At 49.7% G+C, this 13,316-nt stretch overlaps 1 protein-coding gene across 1 annotated transcript in view; it reads left to right on the plus strand.

Annotated features, from left to right (window-relative positions):
• The first annotated feature begins 9,264 nt into the window (after positions 1-9,264).
• Positions 9,265-13,316, plus strand: part of SIM2 (SIM bHLH transcription factor 2) — an 83,319-nt gene continuing 79,267 nt past the window's right edge. Inside the window, exon 1 of the mRNA XM_006125990.4 lies at positions 9,265-9,439. Within this exon, the coding sequence (XP_006126052.2) occupies positions 9,265-9,439 (175 nt within the window). The remainder of the gene's footprint in view (positions 9,440-13,316) is intronic.

Below are 13,316 nucleotides of genomic sequence, written 5' to 3' on the forward strand. Positions count from 1 at the left end.
AGAAACTGTGCTGACTGACATATTAGAAATACCATTGTTTAAAATCAGGGGTGTCAAATACCCAGCCTGCTGGCTTGATTTATGGAGACCATGTGGCATATTCAGATTCTGCAGGATCTAAAGGTTCTATGTGAGGAGGTGCAGTCATAGAAGACTCCGTGAGGGTACTTGGGGTGCTGACAAGGCCACTGCCACTTGCCTTCCTGCTCTCTGGGGCTTCTCGCTACCCTGTCCTGGTGGGCCAGTTCCCTGGTTTCCTCCAGCCAAGGCACTGAGCTGAGATCACTGCCCCATCCTTCTCCCCCTCGGAGAGGAGCAGTACAGACACTGAAACTCTTCAGGCCCAAGGAAAATGCATTTTGGGGCTCAGCTTCCTGGGATACCACTCCCCAAATAAGATCAGAATCCCAAATGAATTCTTTAGGTAAGTCCCCTTTAACAATGAAAGGAGGGTGTACATACTGATTGCTCCCCCAGGTAACAATTATTTGCACTGGGCTTGATAGTAAATAAAAGTGATTTTATTAAGTACAAGCAGTAGGATTTAAGTGGTTATAAGTGAGAACAGGAAGAGCAAAGTAGGTTACAAATTTAAAATAACAGAAAACACTTAGCTAATTCTAAAACTAAAACCTCTGTACAAACTTATTACAAACTCGCCCTAAAATTGTTCTTATTACAGCTAAGCCACCAAAACCAGGGAAGTCCCCTTTTCCCTGGGGTCTTTAGTTATCCTACTGGGTGTGCCACACTAGCTAAAGACAAAGAAACTCCTGGCTTCCTATTGTTTTATAGATACCGTCTTTCCATGGACAATTATTTGGTCGGCCCCTAACAGTTAGGGTGGACACGTGACTTCCTAAGACCAACCACTTCTGAGACGTAAGTACAAAAGAGGGTATTTACATATGTTTGCCCACATGTTGAGACGACCCAGCACTGGGCACGCCCTTGATGGCTTTCATTTGCACATTTAAAAACCATAAACCATTCCATACGCCATATATCTAACTTTACACACAAGAATGATGCATACACAAAAATAAGATATATAGACCCAGCAGATTAAACCATTAAGATTGATAGGTTACATAAAACAATTTGTCCCAAACATCTTTGAGTTAGGCATATTTGTGTCCATAAGTCCACTTCATAAAGCATGGGCAGATCTGTCATACCTCATTTCAAGAGCCCGGCTTCAATTTAGCCTCCACTGGCCAGAGTTTCAAAAATGCTCAGCACCATCACTACCCAGCAGGAATTCTAACCTGGACTGAGGATAGTCTGTAGTCCTAAATGTAGACACTGGACTATATTTAATATTATAATTTGGGCCTCTTCACACAATGAGTGATATCCCTAGCTTTGATCATTTTGTTTCTGCGGTGTTGCAGAAAGGAGAAAAGGGGAATGGACCATACAGCTTAACTGACTGTTCCTCCTTTTAGATTGAAGTTTGCCTCCAGATATAGGAGGCTTCTCTTGTTATTCTAAGTTATACACATCTTTAATAACTGCATCAGTGTGCTAGACGTTGCTATTTGTGCTATATTAAAACAGCCAGATGTTGAGACGCCTTCTCTCCTCTGTCTTGCGTCTTTTTTGTCTCTTGTTGATCTCGAAGACTAAAGAAATCCCCATTCTTCCTCATGGAAAGCTTTACCAGATCAATGTTTAGGCACACCGATTTCCGGACCTCCAAATAAATCTGACAAAACTCAAGCCTGCAGGGTACCACCTTTACAGGGCCAAGGGCAGTTAATGTGTGTTGAAGACAGCTCCACACCTTGCCCTGACTTCTGCACTGTGAATAGATAGCATCACTCTGTAGTTTATATCCGCCTTCTTGCAAAGGAGCCTACAGCAAGGGGACCTAAAGGGAACCTCCATCTCTGGAGGTATTTAAGAGCAGGTTGAATAGACATCTATCCTGGATGATCAGTGCTTGGTCCTGCCATGAGGGCAGCAGCCTGAACTTGATGATCTCTCCAGGTCCCTTCCAGTTCTAGCATTCTGATTCTCTTACTGCTGTGCTGATGAGAATAGAGGGGGTCTGTAAGCTACAGCCTCATTTACTCAAATGAGTCCTTTAGATTTTTGGTCGAATATGGATCAAGTCTATGGGCGCTGCACCAGTGGGTACAGTGGGGGTCCTGAGAGCTCTTGAACTCACCTGGAAACCCTGTGTGTGATGGAAACCACGTCAAGTCAAGGGGTGCTGCAGCAAATCCCCCGCCCCTCTCCCAGTTGCAGTGCCTCTGATCAAGCCCCACCACGCTGAATTAAGTTGGGGTCTGTTCCCTGAGGTAAGCTGGTCCCCACTGCCACCCACGCACCAGGGCGTTACCCAGGGCTGCCCACGCAGCACCCCGCCCGGCCTGGCCCGGCCCGGGGCAGGAGGGAACTAGCGGCGGGGCTGACGGCCTTAGGGGACCCTTTGAGTTCTTCAGCCAGGAGGTGATGGATGGGGCCAGCCGGGAGCAATGCGCCGGGCTGTGGGACCAGGCGTCAGCCGCACCCGGGCGGGGAGCCAGCCCCAGCCTCGTGCTCCGGAAAGCGGCGTGGCAGTGAGGAGAACTCTGGAGCTGCCCGTGTAAACCCCCCTTCCGCTGCAGCCGCAGTCGCGCCACGGATGGGGGCAGAGTTGCCTTTGCGCCCACGTGGCCGGGGGGAGAACAAGCCCCAGGGGAGGGGTCCCTGGCAGCAGCCTCTCGGTCACGCTCCCGCCGGGCAGCAGGGCGGGGCCGCGGGCCTCTCTCCAGCGGTGCGTGGTGGCGCGGCCACACCGCGTCCATTTCGGCGCGAAGTTACATCGCAGCGCTCCTGGCGCCGAGAGCCCAGGGGAACCCAGCGCGGCCAGGGGACCGGGCCGTTCGCTAATGTAGGACTCGCTTGGCCATTCCCTGGGCTAAGCAATATCGAGGGCAAAACAGCAGCAAGCCCTGGCGCGTGGCCCCTCTCTCCCCAACCCGCCCAAACCGACCCACGTTCGCGCCCAACTCTACAGTCTCCTTCTAAAGCAGGAGTCTCGAGTTAGTGACACGTGTAAACAATTTCCCCTGGGACTCAGTCCAGAGATTCGAGCCTTTTGCTTTCTGCTGATTCCTGGCCCGCTCCGCGCGCCGACGGGGAGGTAGTAATTGATTCGGAGTGAATCTAAGTGTGGGCTGTTGAAAGATGAAATTCTGCGCAAACTACACAATAGCAAAAAAATCACAGCATTTTCATTGAAAAGAAAAGCCAACGGGTTACCTTAAAACGGGCTCTTCGGACGGCCAAAGAATGGTGCAAATCAAAGTCAAGAACTACGCCTCCTTTCTCGAGTTTGTATTTATTTTATCGTCGAAGCCCATGTGTGGAATTTCTTAATAAAGGAGATCGAGGAAAAACACCAGAGAGGAAGATTTTTGTAGCAGCGTCCCAAGTTTATTGGGAGTTATTTACCAAACGGTCTTTAGGAGACAAGTATATTAAGGATCTGAGTTGGTCAGTTTGGGACACTGCTTGGTCAGTTTGGGACACGATTTCAGAGATGTACATTTATTTTAAATTTAATCTAATTAGAGATTATATTTCAAACGTCTGATTAAAAGAACCTTCTCCCATCCAAGATTATTTGATGCAATTTACTGCACGGTCGCTTTCCTTTTGCTATCCAAAGGTTGATTGGAATAATCAGTTATCGTAGCCGCTTTAGGGGAAAGTATTTTTCATTTGCATCAAAAATATCCCGCAGGAAAATAGAAACAGTGAAACATGTTGTCTTATCTGATACAGCATGCAATTCCCCTCTACGTGACTTTTAAATACGTCTATCTTGTCTTTGATATTTTCCCCTAAAATGTTCCCTTTACCCCCTACCCTCTAATGCGACCAGCTTTGACTAAATTTCTCTTATATAATGCATAAAAAAATGATGGCGGGATTGAAAGAGAGGGAATCATCTGAGAGGTCCAGGTTTGTAGGGGGAAATTTCAGTGACATTTTTCTAATTTAACGCGGCTTGAAAGAACTTTTATCGCCGATTGTAAACACGGTCGTCTTGTTTGTGCAGGATTTGTGCAAAATATGTTGCTATTACATTGGGACATCGATTACCGGGAAAGACAAACAAGCTCACACTTAGGTATTCACATGTGTAACTGATTTGATTTTCTTCATACTGCGTGAAAGTGAAGGTCAAATCTAATTACAGTTCCTTCCCCAGTTCAGAATAGTTTGCAGTTCTCTGAATCCAAAACCCTTTTCCAGCCATTGATATGGCTCGCTATAGGAATCGGTTTTCACGATCATGATTACTGAATAAAATATAGAGTGTATGGGAAAAGCTGGCGTGGGATTTCAAAACACATTTATAGAAGCCGGAGCAATTAGAACAAGGACAGTTTGCTTTTTAGCCTCCAAAGACCAAACAAGGTTTATTAAAAAAGGGATGTCCGGTCATGTTTTTATAAAACCAAAGATGCTCAAATATTTTTTCTTTTTATGATAGCCATAATGGGTTGGTTATTTGCTGGATGATATATTATGTCCGTGCGTTGAGAAAATTATACTGACGGCTCTTTTTCAATTTCATAGGTAGTGGGAGAAAAGAGATTTTATATGCACAATTTCTTTGTCTGAGGATTTGTGCAGCTCCCCCCCCCCCTTTTTTTTTCCACGAGGCACGAACTTTTCAGTGGCCAGAAAGTTAAGAGATGTCTGCAGTTTCCATGTTAACGCACAAAATGCTGATGGAAAACAAGTCCTTCGGGATGGTATTTATTCCACCATCTCAGGAAACAATTTGAAATGTACTCCCCGAAAAAGTGACAAGGGTCCCCTTTGTTAAAAGCTCCGGCGAGACAGATATAGACGCGTGTTTGGTAAAAAGATCAGTCAGTGAGGAGCTCTCGTTGGGAGCAGAACATAAAAGAGGAGCTTTGATTACCGAAGTTTAGAAAAGCAAGGGAGCGATATATTTTGAATCCAGCAAAGCCCTGCCCAGGGATATAACTTTCCTTGTCGGGTAATTGGAGATTAAAGAGCACAGCGTTCTCCGAAACAACTATGCAAAGGGTGATTTGCTTTTCTGGTGTAATAAGATAATTAAAGAGGAGCGTGATAGCTTAAACACCCACTGCAGCGGGATGCGGAGCGTCAGGATTAGTTTTAAGGACCATTATTGTGGTTTGCAAACATGCGATCTGCTAAATTATATTTATCCTGACTATTTCTGTGGAAATATAGTTTCACGCGGAGCCTAAGCACCGATTAATAGCTCAAGTCGGAACACAAATAAATCCCTAAGCCTACAAAATTGTCGCCCTCGCAGTACAGCCTGGAGCTGCCTGAAGCCGGATCGCCTGTAACTGCGGCTGGAGCAGCTATAACAATAGCACCGTTAATTGGGTTAAATTATGTAAATATCTGCGCGTTGCTGCTGTAGCTCTGGCTGATCTGTGAGCTCTAGGGGATAAGTGTCCGCAGAAACTGAGCAGAGTCCAGGTAAATTGCAGGGAAACCAGCTGGGGGTAGTTGACACGGAAAATTGACCAGATATTTTAGGGGGCGCGCACACATCCTCTGTCTTTTCCCTTTCAGATCCCCCTTTTTTCCAGACCACGGAGGGTGAGACGCGCGACTTGAGCCTGGCTTTCCCCAGTCCCTCCGTCCTTGCAAAGCCCTGTGCGCGGAGAAAGGTGCCAGCGCTTTCACGCCACGTGTTGTTAATGCGAGGAGTTTGCCTTTTTTTTTAAAGCTGCGTTCCCCCACTTGGCGCTGGGGGTGAGTTAGTGGCTGTTAATTTTGCTGTTGTACTTTGGAATAAATCTTCCACAGCTCCCCTCTGCCCCAGCCACTTTCTCTGGCGCTTGTGCCTCGTACTTTCCTCTTAAATCGCCTGTCGGAGCTACCCAGTGACCCCGCCAGCAATAGCACCAGGCTTTCGGGGCTCCCTACCGCACGTGAACGCCCTTCCGGCCTTCAGTTGGCAAGGCCAGCCAGATACCCACAAACACCTCTCTCCCTGCGCTATCGCGCCCGCGCCTGCTGCGCTGAAAGGTCACATCCCGTTAGCAACGGGGCAGCATATGGGCCCGCGGGCCGTTCTACAGGCTAACACGTGTGGCCAGCGAGCTGGTGGGAAATTCTTGCCGTGGCCGTGGCTGGAAGTTTAGGGCTTGCCAGCGGCCTGGAGAATCCACTCAGGCCCACGAGGAACAGCCCTGCCCGGGCAAAGGGCCGGGACTTTCCCGGCGACCCTCATCCCGCTGGAAGGGAGCAGTACGCCGGGCTTGTAACAGACCTACACACACGCACGGGTTGGATCAGCCGCCAGAGAAGTTTGCGAGATGGTCGGGGCGGGTCAGTTTTGTACCAGTGTCCCGTGTTCCCTGCAGGCAGATGGACCCGCAAACGTGCTTGGGATGCCAGGGATGTAGCGGGGGTGGGCTGCCGGCGGTGACCTCGCGGGATCAACAGGACTGGGCTTAAGCTACCGAGTTGGGGAAAGGGTGAGAAATGAGAGGAATCCAGCAGACTTTGGGGGACTCTCGGGAGAGGGAAGGGGGGAGGCTGGAGCCTCTGGGCGTGAGGTACCCTGGCGGGGGGGGGGGTGACAAAGGCAGCGTGCCAAGGGCAGGGCTTCCCCTCCCAGCAGCACCCTGGGGTTGTCTTTTCCCATCCAGCTGTTTGCTACAGAACAAAGGAGAGGGAGGCGCAGTCGCTGCTGGAGAAATCACAGCAGCCGCGAGCGGGGATCATCTCCCTACCCCCCTGCTCCCAGGCCCCGTGCGCGTGTATCTGCCCCACACTGGGCGTGCACATTGTGCGCATCTGGATCTGTCCGCGGGAGCGCGGCTACACACAGGGGACTGCACTGAGGGCCAGGGTGGTGGGATTCGGGATTATTAAACTACTGTCCAGAGTAGCACTCGGGCTGATAACCGCCCCTTGCCTTGTTTCTTGCTGTTTGTTTGTTTGGCCTGGTTTGTTTTGCCTTCTTCAAGCGAAAGAAAACTGGGAGCTGCTGCTAGTCAGTCCTCGTCCATTTCCCCTTTATTGGTTGTGTGATCGCCACCGACACAGATTTAATATCGATGGATTAATACTCCGGAAAGAAAAGGCCCGAGTACTTTGGCTGAAGCTCGTCAGACACTGATCTCTCGGTGCCGTATGTGCACCATAGCACAGCTCACTCCCACCCGATCCTGTAGCCCACTGAAACCACGCCGGGGCTCACGGTTCCCAGCTGTTAGCGGCAAACACTTTCCACACTCACCGGAGTGTCCTATACAACCAGCAGGGATCTCTCAGCCTGGAGCCTCAGCGTCAGGCTGGGGCCGCCTTTGCAATTGACTATGCGCGAGCGCAGGCGAATCTTCAAATACTTGGCTAACGAAACGTGTGTGTGTGAGTGAGTGTGTGTGTGTGTGTGTGTGTATACACACACACACACACACACACACACACACACACACACACACACGAGCGCGCACGCGCACTCAGTGGACCCGGATCGCTCCGATGTGCCAAGGACAATGGCAGGAGAGGAGATCTGGATGGTCTGTGAGATGAGACTCTAGCCAGCCCCCGCTTCTTTCAAGCACTTTCTCTCCGGGCTGCCGCCTTGTTGTGCAGCTCAAAGCCTCGGATATTAGCAGAACGTATCTCCCCCGCCCCTTATTTTCAGCCGCGCTATTTATAATATGTCCACAGTGCCTGTGTTTGACGCAGGACCGCCGCAGACATCTGCGTGTCTGGAGATGCGGGTGTGTAAAATATGCTGAGTGAGTGGGATCCGGACGCTGAGCCGGAGACTGCGCCAAAAACTCCTCCCCCTCCCGTTCCCCCCCCCCCACCCCCCCCTTCCACTGCAAGTGCTAATTGCCGTCCTTTCTTTGCGCCTCTGTGTTTGGGTCCTTCCGAAGGCGCTGCTCGGGCGGACAAGTCACGGGGCACATTTATCCCCTCCCCACTCGAGGCGCTGCTCGCTTTCTCCAGCCTTGGCTAAAGAACTAGCCGAAGGTCCCACCCCAGCGCGTCTGGCTGTTCCTGAAAAGGCGGAGGAAGCAGCGGAGATTAGTGTTTCTGTGCGTGGGAGCGCTGAAGTTAGGATTTGGGAGAGGCAGGAATTTGTGTCTGATCGCTGCTGGGTTGTGAGCTCGGAGAATGCTGCTGTCAGCTATTGGAAGGTGAAATAGCAAAACCCTTTATTGCTCCTGTAAGGTAGAGTCCTCTCTAGTGAGTCGCGTGTCAATAGCTCTCTCGCTTCGCACCAGTTTGGGGTTTGTTTGTTTTTTCGAATACGTGTCAAATAAAATCTCTCTATATATTATCAAGCCTTTCTTGCCGAATTGCCTTGGCCAGCACTTGGACTTGTCCGGAGAGTGACAGCACCGAAGTGGCGTTGGCCCGAAGGAAAATGGATCCTTGAATTTAACTTTTCGGGAGAACCGGAGTTAGAGCGCGGGCTGGAGCAGCGGAATCAGCTGGCTGCTGCAGACACTCTTCCCCAAATCTTGATGAAAGGTGAACGGGGTTAGGGCTAGGCAGAATTTCAGGCAAGTGCTGCACGAGTGGTCTAAAATACACACAGTCTGACACACACGTGTGCGGTGACCGCATATTTCTCCAGCACTAGTTGCAAGACAAGCGGTCGCTCTCCCCGATCTGATTGAGAGGGAAATGTATAAAGGAAAAGCAAGCCTGGAGTTTTAGAGCCTATCCCACCGCTAGCTCCCTCCTCGCCGGCTGTGACTTTCATTTTATGGCGGGCCTGTCTTGCCCGCTTTCCTCTGCACCTTAGGCTCTGGGACCACGAGTTCATTAGAAGACAAAACTTTTTTTTTTAATAATTGCAGACTGCCTAGCATAATGATTTCCTGCTGAGCAGTGGCTCGAAGGCTTTGATTTTCGGAGGGGGAAGAGTTGCATGGAGGGAATCGCTCGCTAAACAAAGAAAAAAAGGGGATATGCTCTCTGTGAACCAGGCCAACCATTTCCAGCAGTAACCGCGGTCCTGGTTCGCGTAGATCTTTTGTGGCCTCTGCTTCCCAATATTTGCACTGCCGAGTCAGTCCGGAACTGCGTTCTTCAGACCCGCGGCGGCTTGTGGCACCGAGGTCCTGCGCCCTCCTCGCCCAATTTCTGTGCGGAGGGGCGTTCCGGGTCTGAAAGGCGCATAGTATTAACGATCAAGTCAAAGTCCATGGTCGCAGCAATCCGGAAGGATCGGGTCTAATATGCCAGTGTCATCGTCCCCCTTGCCTTGCAACCGCCACCATGAAGGAAAAGTCCAAGAATGCTGCGAAGACTAGAAGGGAAAAAGAAAATGGAGAGTTCTATGAACTGGCCAAGTTGCTGCCTTTGCCTTCAGCCATCACCTCCCAGCTGGACAAGGCCTCCATCATCCGCCTCACCACCAGCTACCTGAAAATGCGCGCTGTCTTCCCAGAAGGTAAATCCCTCGGCGGCTTCGGGGGCACCTGCTGCTTCGCAGCAGGCCGGGGCTATGCATGGGGGGAGGCACATGTCTTAGCTGATGCTTCAAGGGTGCCAGAGGATGTGAGTGAACCGGGACTGTAGTTGGAAGGGTGGCTGTCTGCCCTGGAAGGCAGGGACTGTTTAGAAATAGCCGCCCGCCGCACTATACATACCCGCTCCAGGCCGCCTGTGCGAACGGTGTTTCCGGTTGTAACCTGTGCCCAAGGTGCTAGGCAGAGCGATTGGCACCGAGATTACGCGTATGAATCCGCATTGTTTTAAAGCGTAAACAATCAAGACCCGGAGTCTGAAGCGGGGCTGCTGGGAGGCGGTGTTGCGCTAGGCTGAGTCCGGCCGAGCAGGGAGGCGAAGACGCAGAGCTGTAACTCACGGCTGCTTAGATCTTGGGGAAATGGTGCCAGGCAGCTGATTACACACAAAGCAAGATCTGTGCTTGGTACGCTCTGTGACTTTGTTTTCTTTCTTTCCGGGTGGGGGGCGGGGTGAGGCCGGTTAGCTTGGGAGGCAAGTGCTGCTTAAAAGCTATTTTCCTAATTTAGGGCGCTATCGGACAAAGTGTAGAGACCAGACCGAGGCCGAATGGGGGAGGGGATCCAGCCTACACACAGCTGGTCGGGCACCTCACTGAGAAGGTTTAGGACCCAAGAATAGCTTTGGCTAAAACACTAACTGGTCCCTAGCGTTATCTTCACCCTCCCACTTCGGAGTGAGAAAGCCTGAAGCATGGGAGGTGTGGAAAATAGGAGAGCCCCAATTCCCGCGCACCTCCCTGGCAAGCGGGGGAGATGTAGAAGTTTCTTAGGAGTCCGGCCGATGTATCCCCATAAATGGAACACTGCGGACACCACAACAAAGGAACCTATTTCAAACACGCGGGAAGAATAGACGAGTCACACACTGGCAGGTGCGATTTTGAAGCCGTCCTCCCGCCCTTTCCAGGAGGCACGGGGAGTCTAAACATTGGCACGCAGAGCACTAGCCAGAACACCGAGACGCCCAGACCATTACTGGGGCTTGGTTTCCTCTCTGCCACACACATTGTCCGCTCGATTGCCGGGCGCTTAGCGCGCCGCTCTTGTCCCAACAGCTTTAAAACGCGGGCCCCGCTTTCAGACTGGTTTGATTTCACCTCCTTCAGCGCGCTGCCTGCAGCAGCCCCGGCGCCGCTCTCAACCCCAACCAAGCAGCCGCAGCGCGCCGGGACCTGATGGATAGAATGAGTTGCCTTAGGTGGGCCGGCGCGATTAACCCCCTGGCAGGATGCATCAGCCTGGAGTCCATTGGACAGCAGGAGGAGATAATTAGTTACATAACGCTGAGGACATCTGCTAGAAGGTCCCTCTCCCAGCCCGTTACTAATTGCATGGGAAATTGTTTTCGTTGTCCTGGGAGGGGAGAGATCCCCGGCGGGTATTTGTTTCAGAAAACGCAGCACTGACCAAGCCGGATGGTCCTCAAACCCTGCCCAGAGTCCACCTGCCTTCAGGGATTCAACGCCGAGCGCAGAGTTCTCTGCACTTCCAGCCTCGCCCGCGTCTTTTGCACCCACGCCAACCCCTTTAAACACTGGGGTTAATTGGCAGGGAACGCGGCTGCGAAACGAGCTGTAAAACAATTCGCCTCCGTAAGTAGACTAATAAACTCTCTTGTAAATGAGCTACAGGTTAAAGATTTCATCTTTGGGCGCTAATGATCAGGCCCCGCGTGTGCAAGGGCCGGGGAGGACCGTAACTCGGACCAAATCCCCAGTGGGGCTTTTTGCAAAGGGAGGCTTTGCTCGAGCCGGGACTGTAGGACGCGGCCTTTCTCGGGGCAGTTGAAAATCTGCTGGGAAATGAGGGACCCGTGTCCGCGGTAGTTATGGTCCCTTACTCCCCACTGAGCAGCGCCTTCCTCGGAGTCTCTAGCTAGCGCCTTTGGGATACGCAGGCCAATGCAGCTGCGATAAAGGGATCAGAAACTGGCTCTCGCTGCTGTGCAGACCCCAGGCTGCTCGACCGAGCCGTAAACACAGTGTCCTTTACAGGGAGAGCGAGCAATGTACATAAGACTTATTTTTCCCTCGGATTTTTTTGTAAAGTCAAACACTGAATCCAGAAAATATCACACCCCGCCTTCCTACCGCACACCTTCCCCCAGACACAAGTACACACTTCAGACGTTTCTTTCACTGAGCGGAAGTGGCCAGCTGACATACATTGTGTGGGGCCGTTTGTTATATGTCACTTTGTGTGAGCACTAAACTGTTGAGAGAAATGAAATTAAACGCTGGTTAATATTCTCTAGATGGTTAAATAAACCCAAATCGCCCCCTTTGTGATTTGTTTGGCCTGTCTGGACAGATGATGGGGGAGGGGAGGAACAATTAGCATTCCAGAATGAAAAAGTCTGTTATTCATCTCAGTTTCTAAGGAGCTTATGACAGGGTAGCAAATGAAAAACGAGAACAGCTTTATCAGCTACATCGATAATTATGAGCAATGATTGTTTAGTATTACCTACCACCAATAATTCTGTTTTAAACGAAAGGCTTCTATAAAACATATAACATGAATTAATTTACAGTTATAGTAATTAAAACATCGCCGTGCTTTGGTATATTGCTAATGACTTTCGCAAATTGAAGTCATATTATAAAAGTTCAAAATAAAAAATACAGTATATTGTAGTAATGTCGGGGGGGGGGGAGTTGCTAATTTTTGATCGCATATTTGTTCTTTGAACACACCGTGATTGCTCAATTGGCAAAGTTTGTTCAATAGGGGAGTTTTGTCTGGGAAAACCTGTAATAGGACCTGTCCCTGTCCAGAGAATTCTCAATGTATGTATTTTTCTAAATATGTCATTCAGGGGTTGGGGGGGAGGGGCGGGTTTTCAAAACCAGAGGATGAAAGCTTGCTAGTGTATATATCTAGGATGGCGGTGTCTTAAGTATAAATTCGCTTCGGACCAAATGCACTCCCCACATTTGTTTAAAATACATGTGACAAACGTGTACTGTTTTGCCATAAGTACTGCATACCAAATATTTAAAACCAGAACTCCGAGAAACGGTATATGAAAGACGAAGTGAATAATTTCCGAACAGATCTTTTAAAAACTTATTAGGGGAGAGCCGCTGGAAAGTGGTATTTACATTATTTCAGCCATGTCCATTAAAACGTAGCTTGAAACTTTCCAAAGTTTAAGCAGGGTTCTCTTCTCTGCCAGATACTTTTGTGGGGAACTGTTTGAGACATAATTCCTTTCACTGTCAATTACTCCCTTCATAGTTGGGTATCTTTCCTCAGGAAAGAGCTAATGTTTCTGGGTTTGTTTTATAGGGAAATTTATAATGAACGTCTCCCTCTCCCTTTGATATTTTCCCAAATATCGTTATTTAATGGCCTTAGTCAGCAAAAGAGAAATAACTTCTTTTTGGATTTAAGATTGCAGACAAGTGCAGGCTGGGATCAGTGCCCCGAAGTGAAACAGAGCCTGGAGAGCCGTCGTTTGTTGATCTCGGAAAGAGCCATCGTGCATATTTTCTGATATACAATATTTTGCTGAGATCTTGGTTTTTGAGAGGAATAGATGATGTTGTGTCTGCAGTCAGTATTTGAAATTCTCTCGTAACAGAAAATTACTTAAAGGTTTTGCAGATGTCTAGTGACTCAATGTACCCATCAACAATCGTGTCTCTCCAAGACGTAAATATTATGCATATATGACCACAACAGTGTTTGATGTGACTTTTTAACCCGCGCATGACAGACAACCAAGAAGTCTTCAGGGCCAAATCTGGATCCCATCGAAGTCCATGGAAATTTGCTAGTCACATCCATGGGAGC

This window comes from Pelodiscus sinensis, chromosome 1 (genome assembly GCF_049634645.1).
Source record: "Pelodiscus sinensis isolate JC-2024 chromosome 1, ASM4963464v1, whole genome shotgun sequence".
In the NCBI taxonomy this organism is placed as follows: domain Eukaryota; kingdom Metazoa; phylum Chordata; order Testudines; family Trionychidae; genus Pelodiscus; species Pelodiscus sinensis.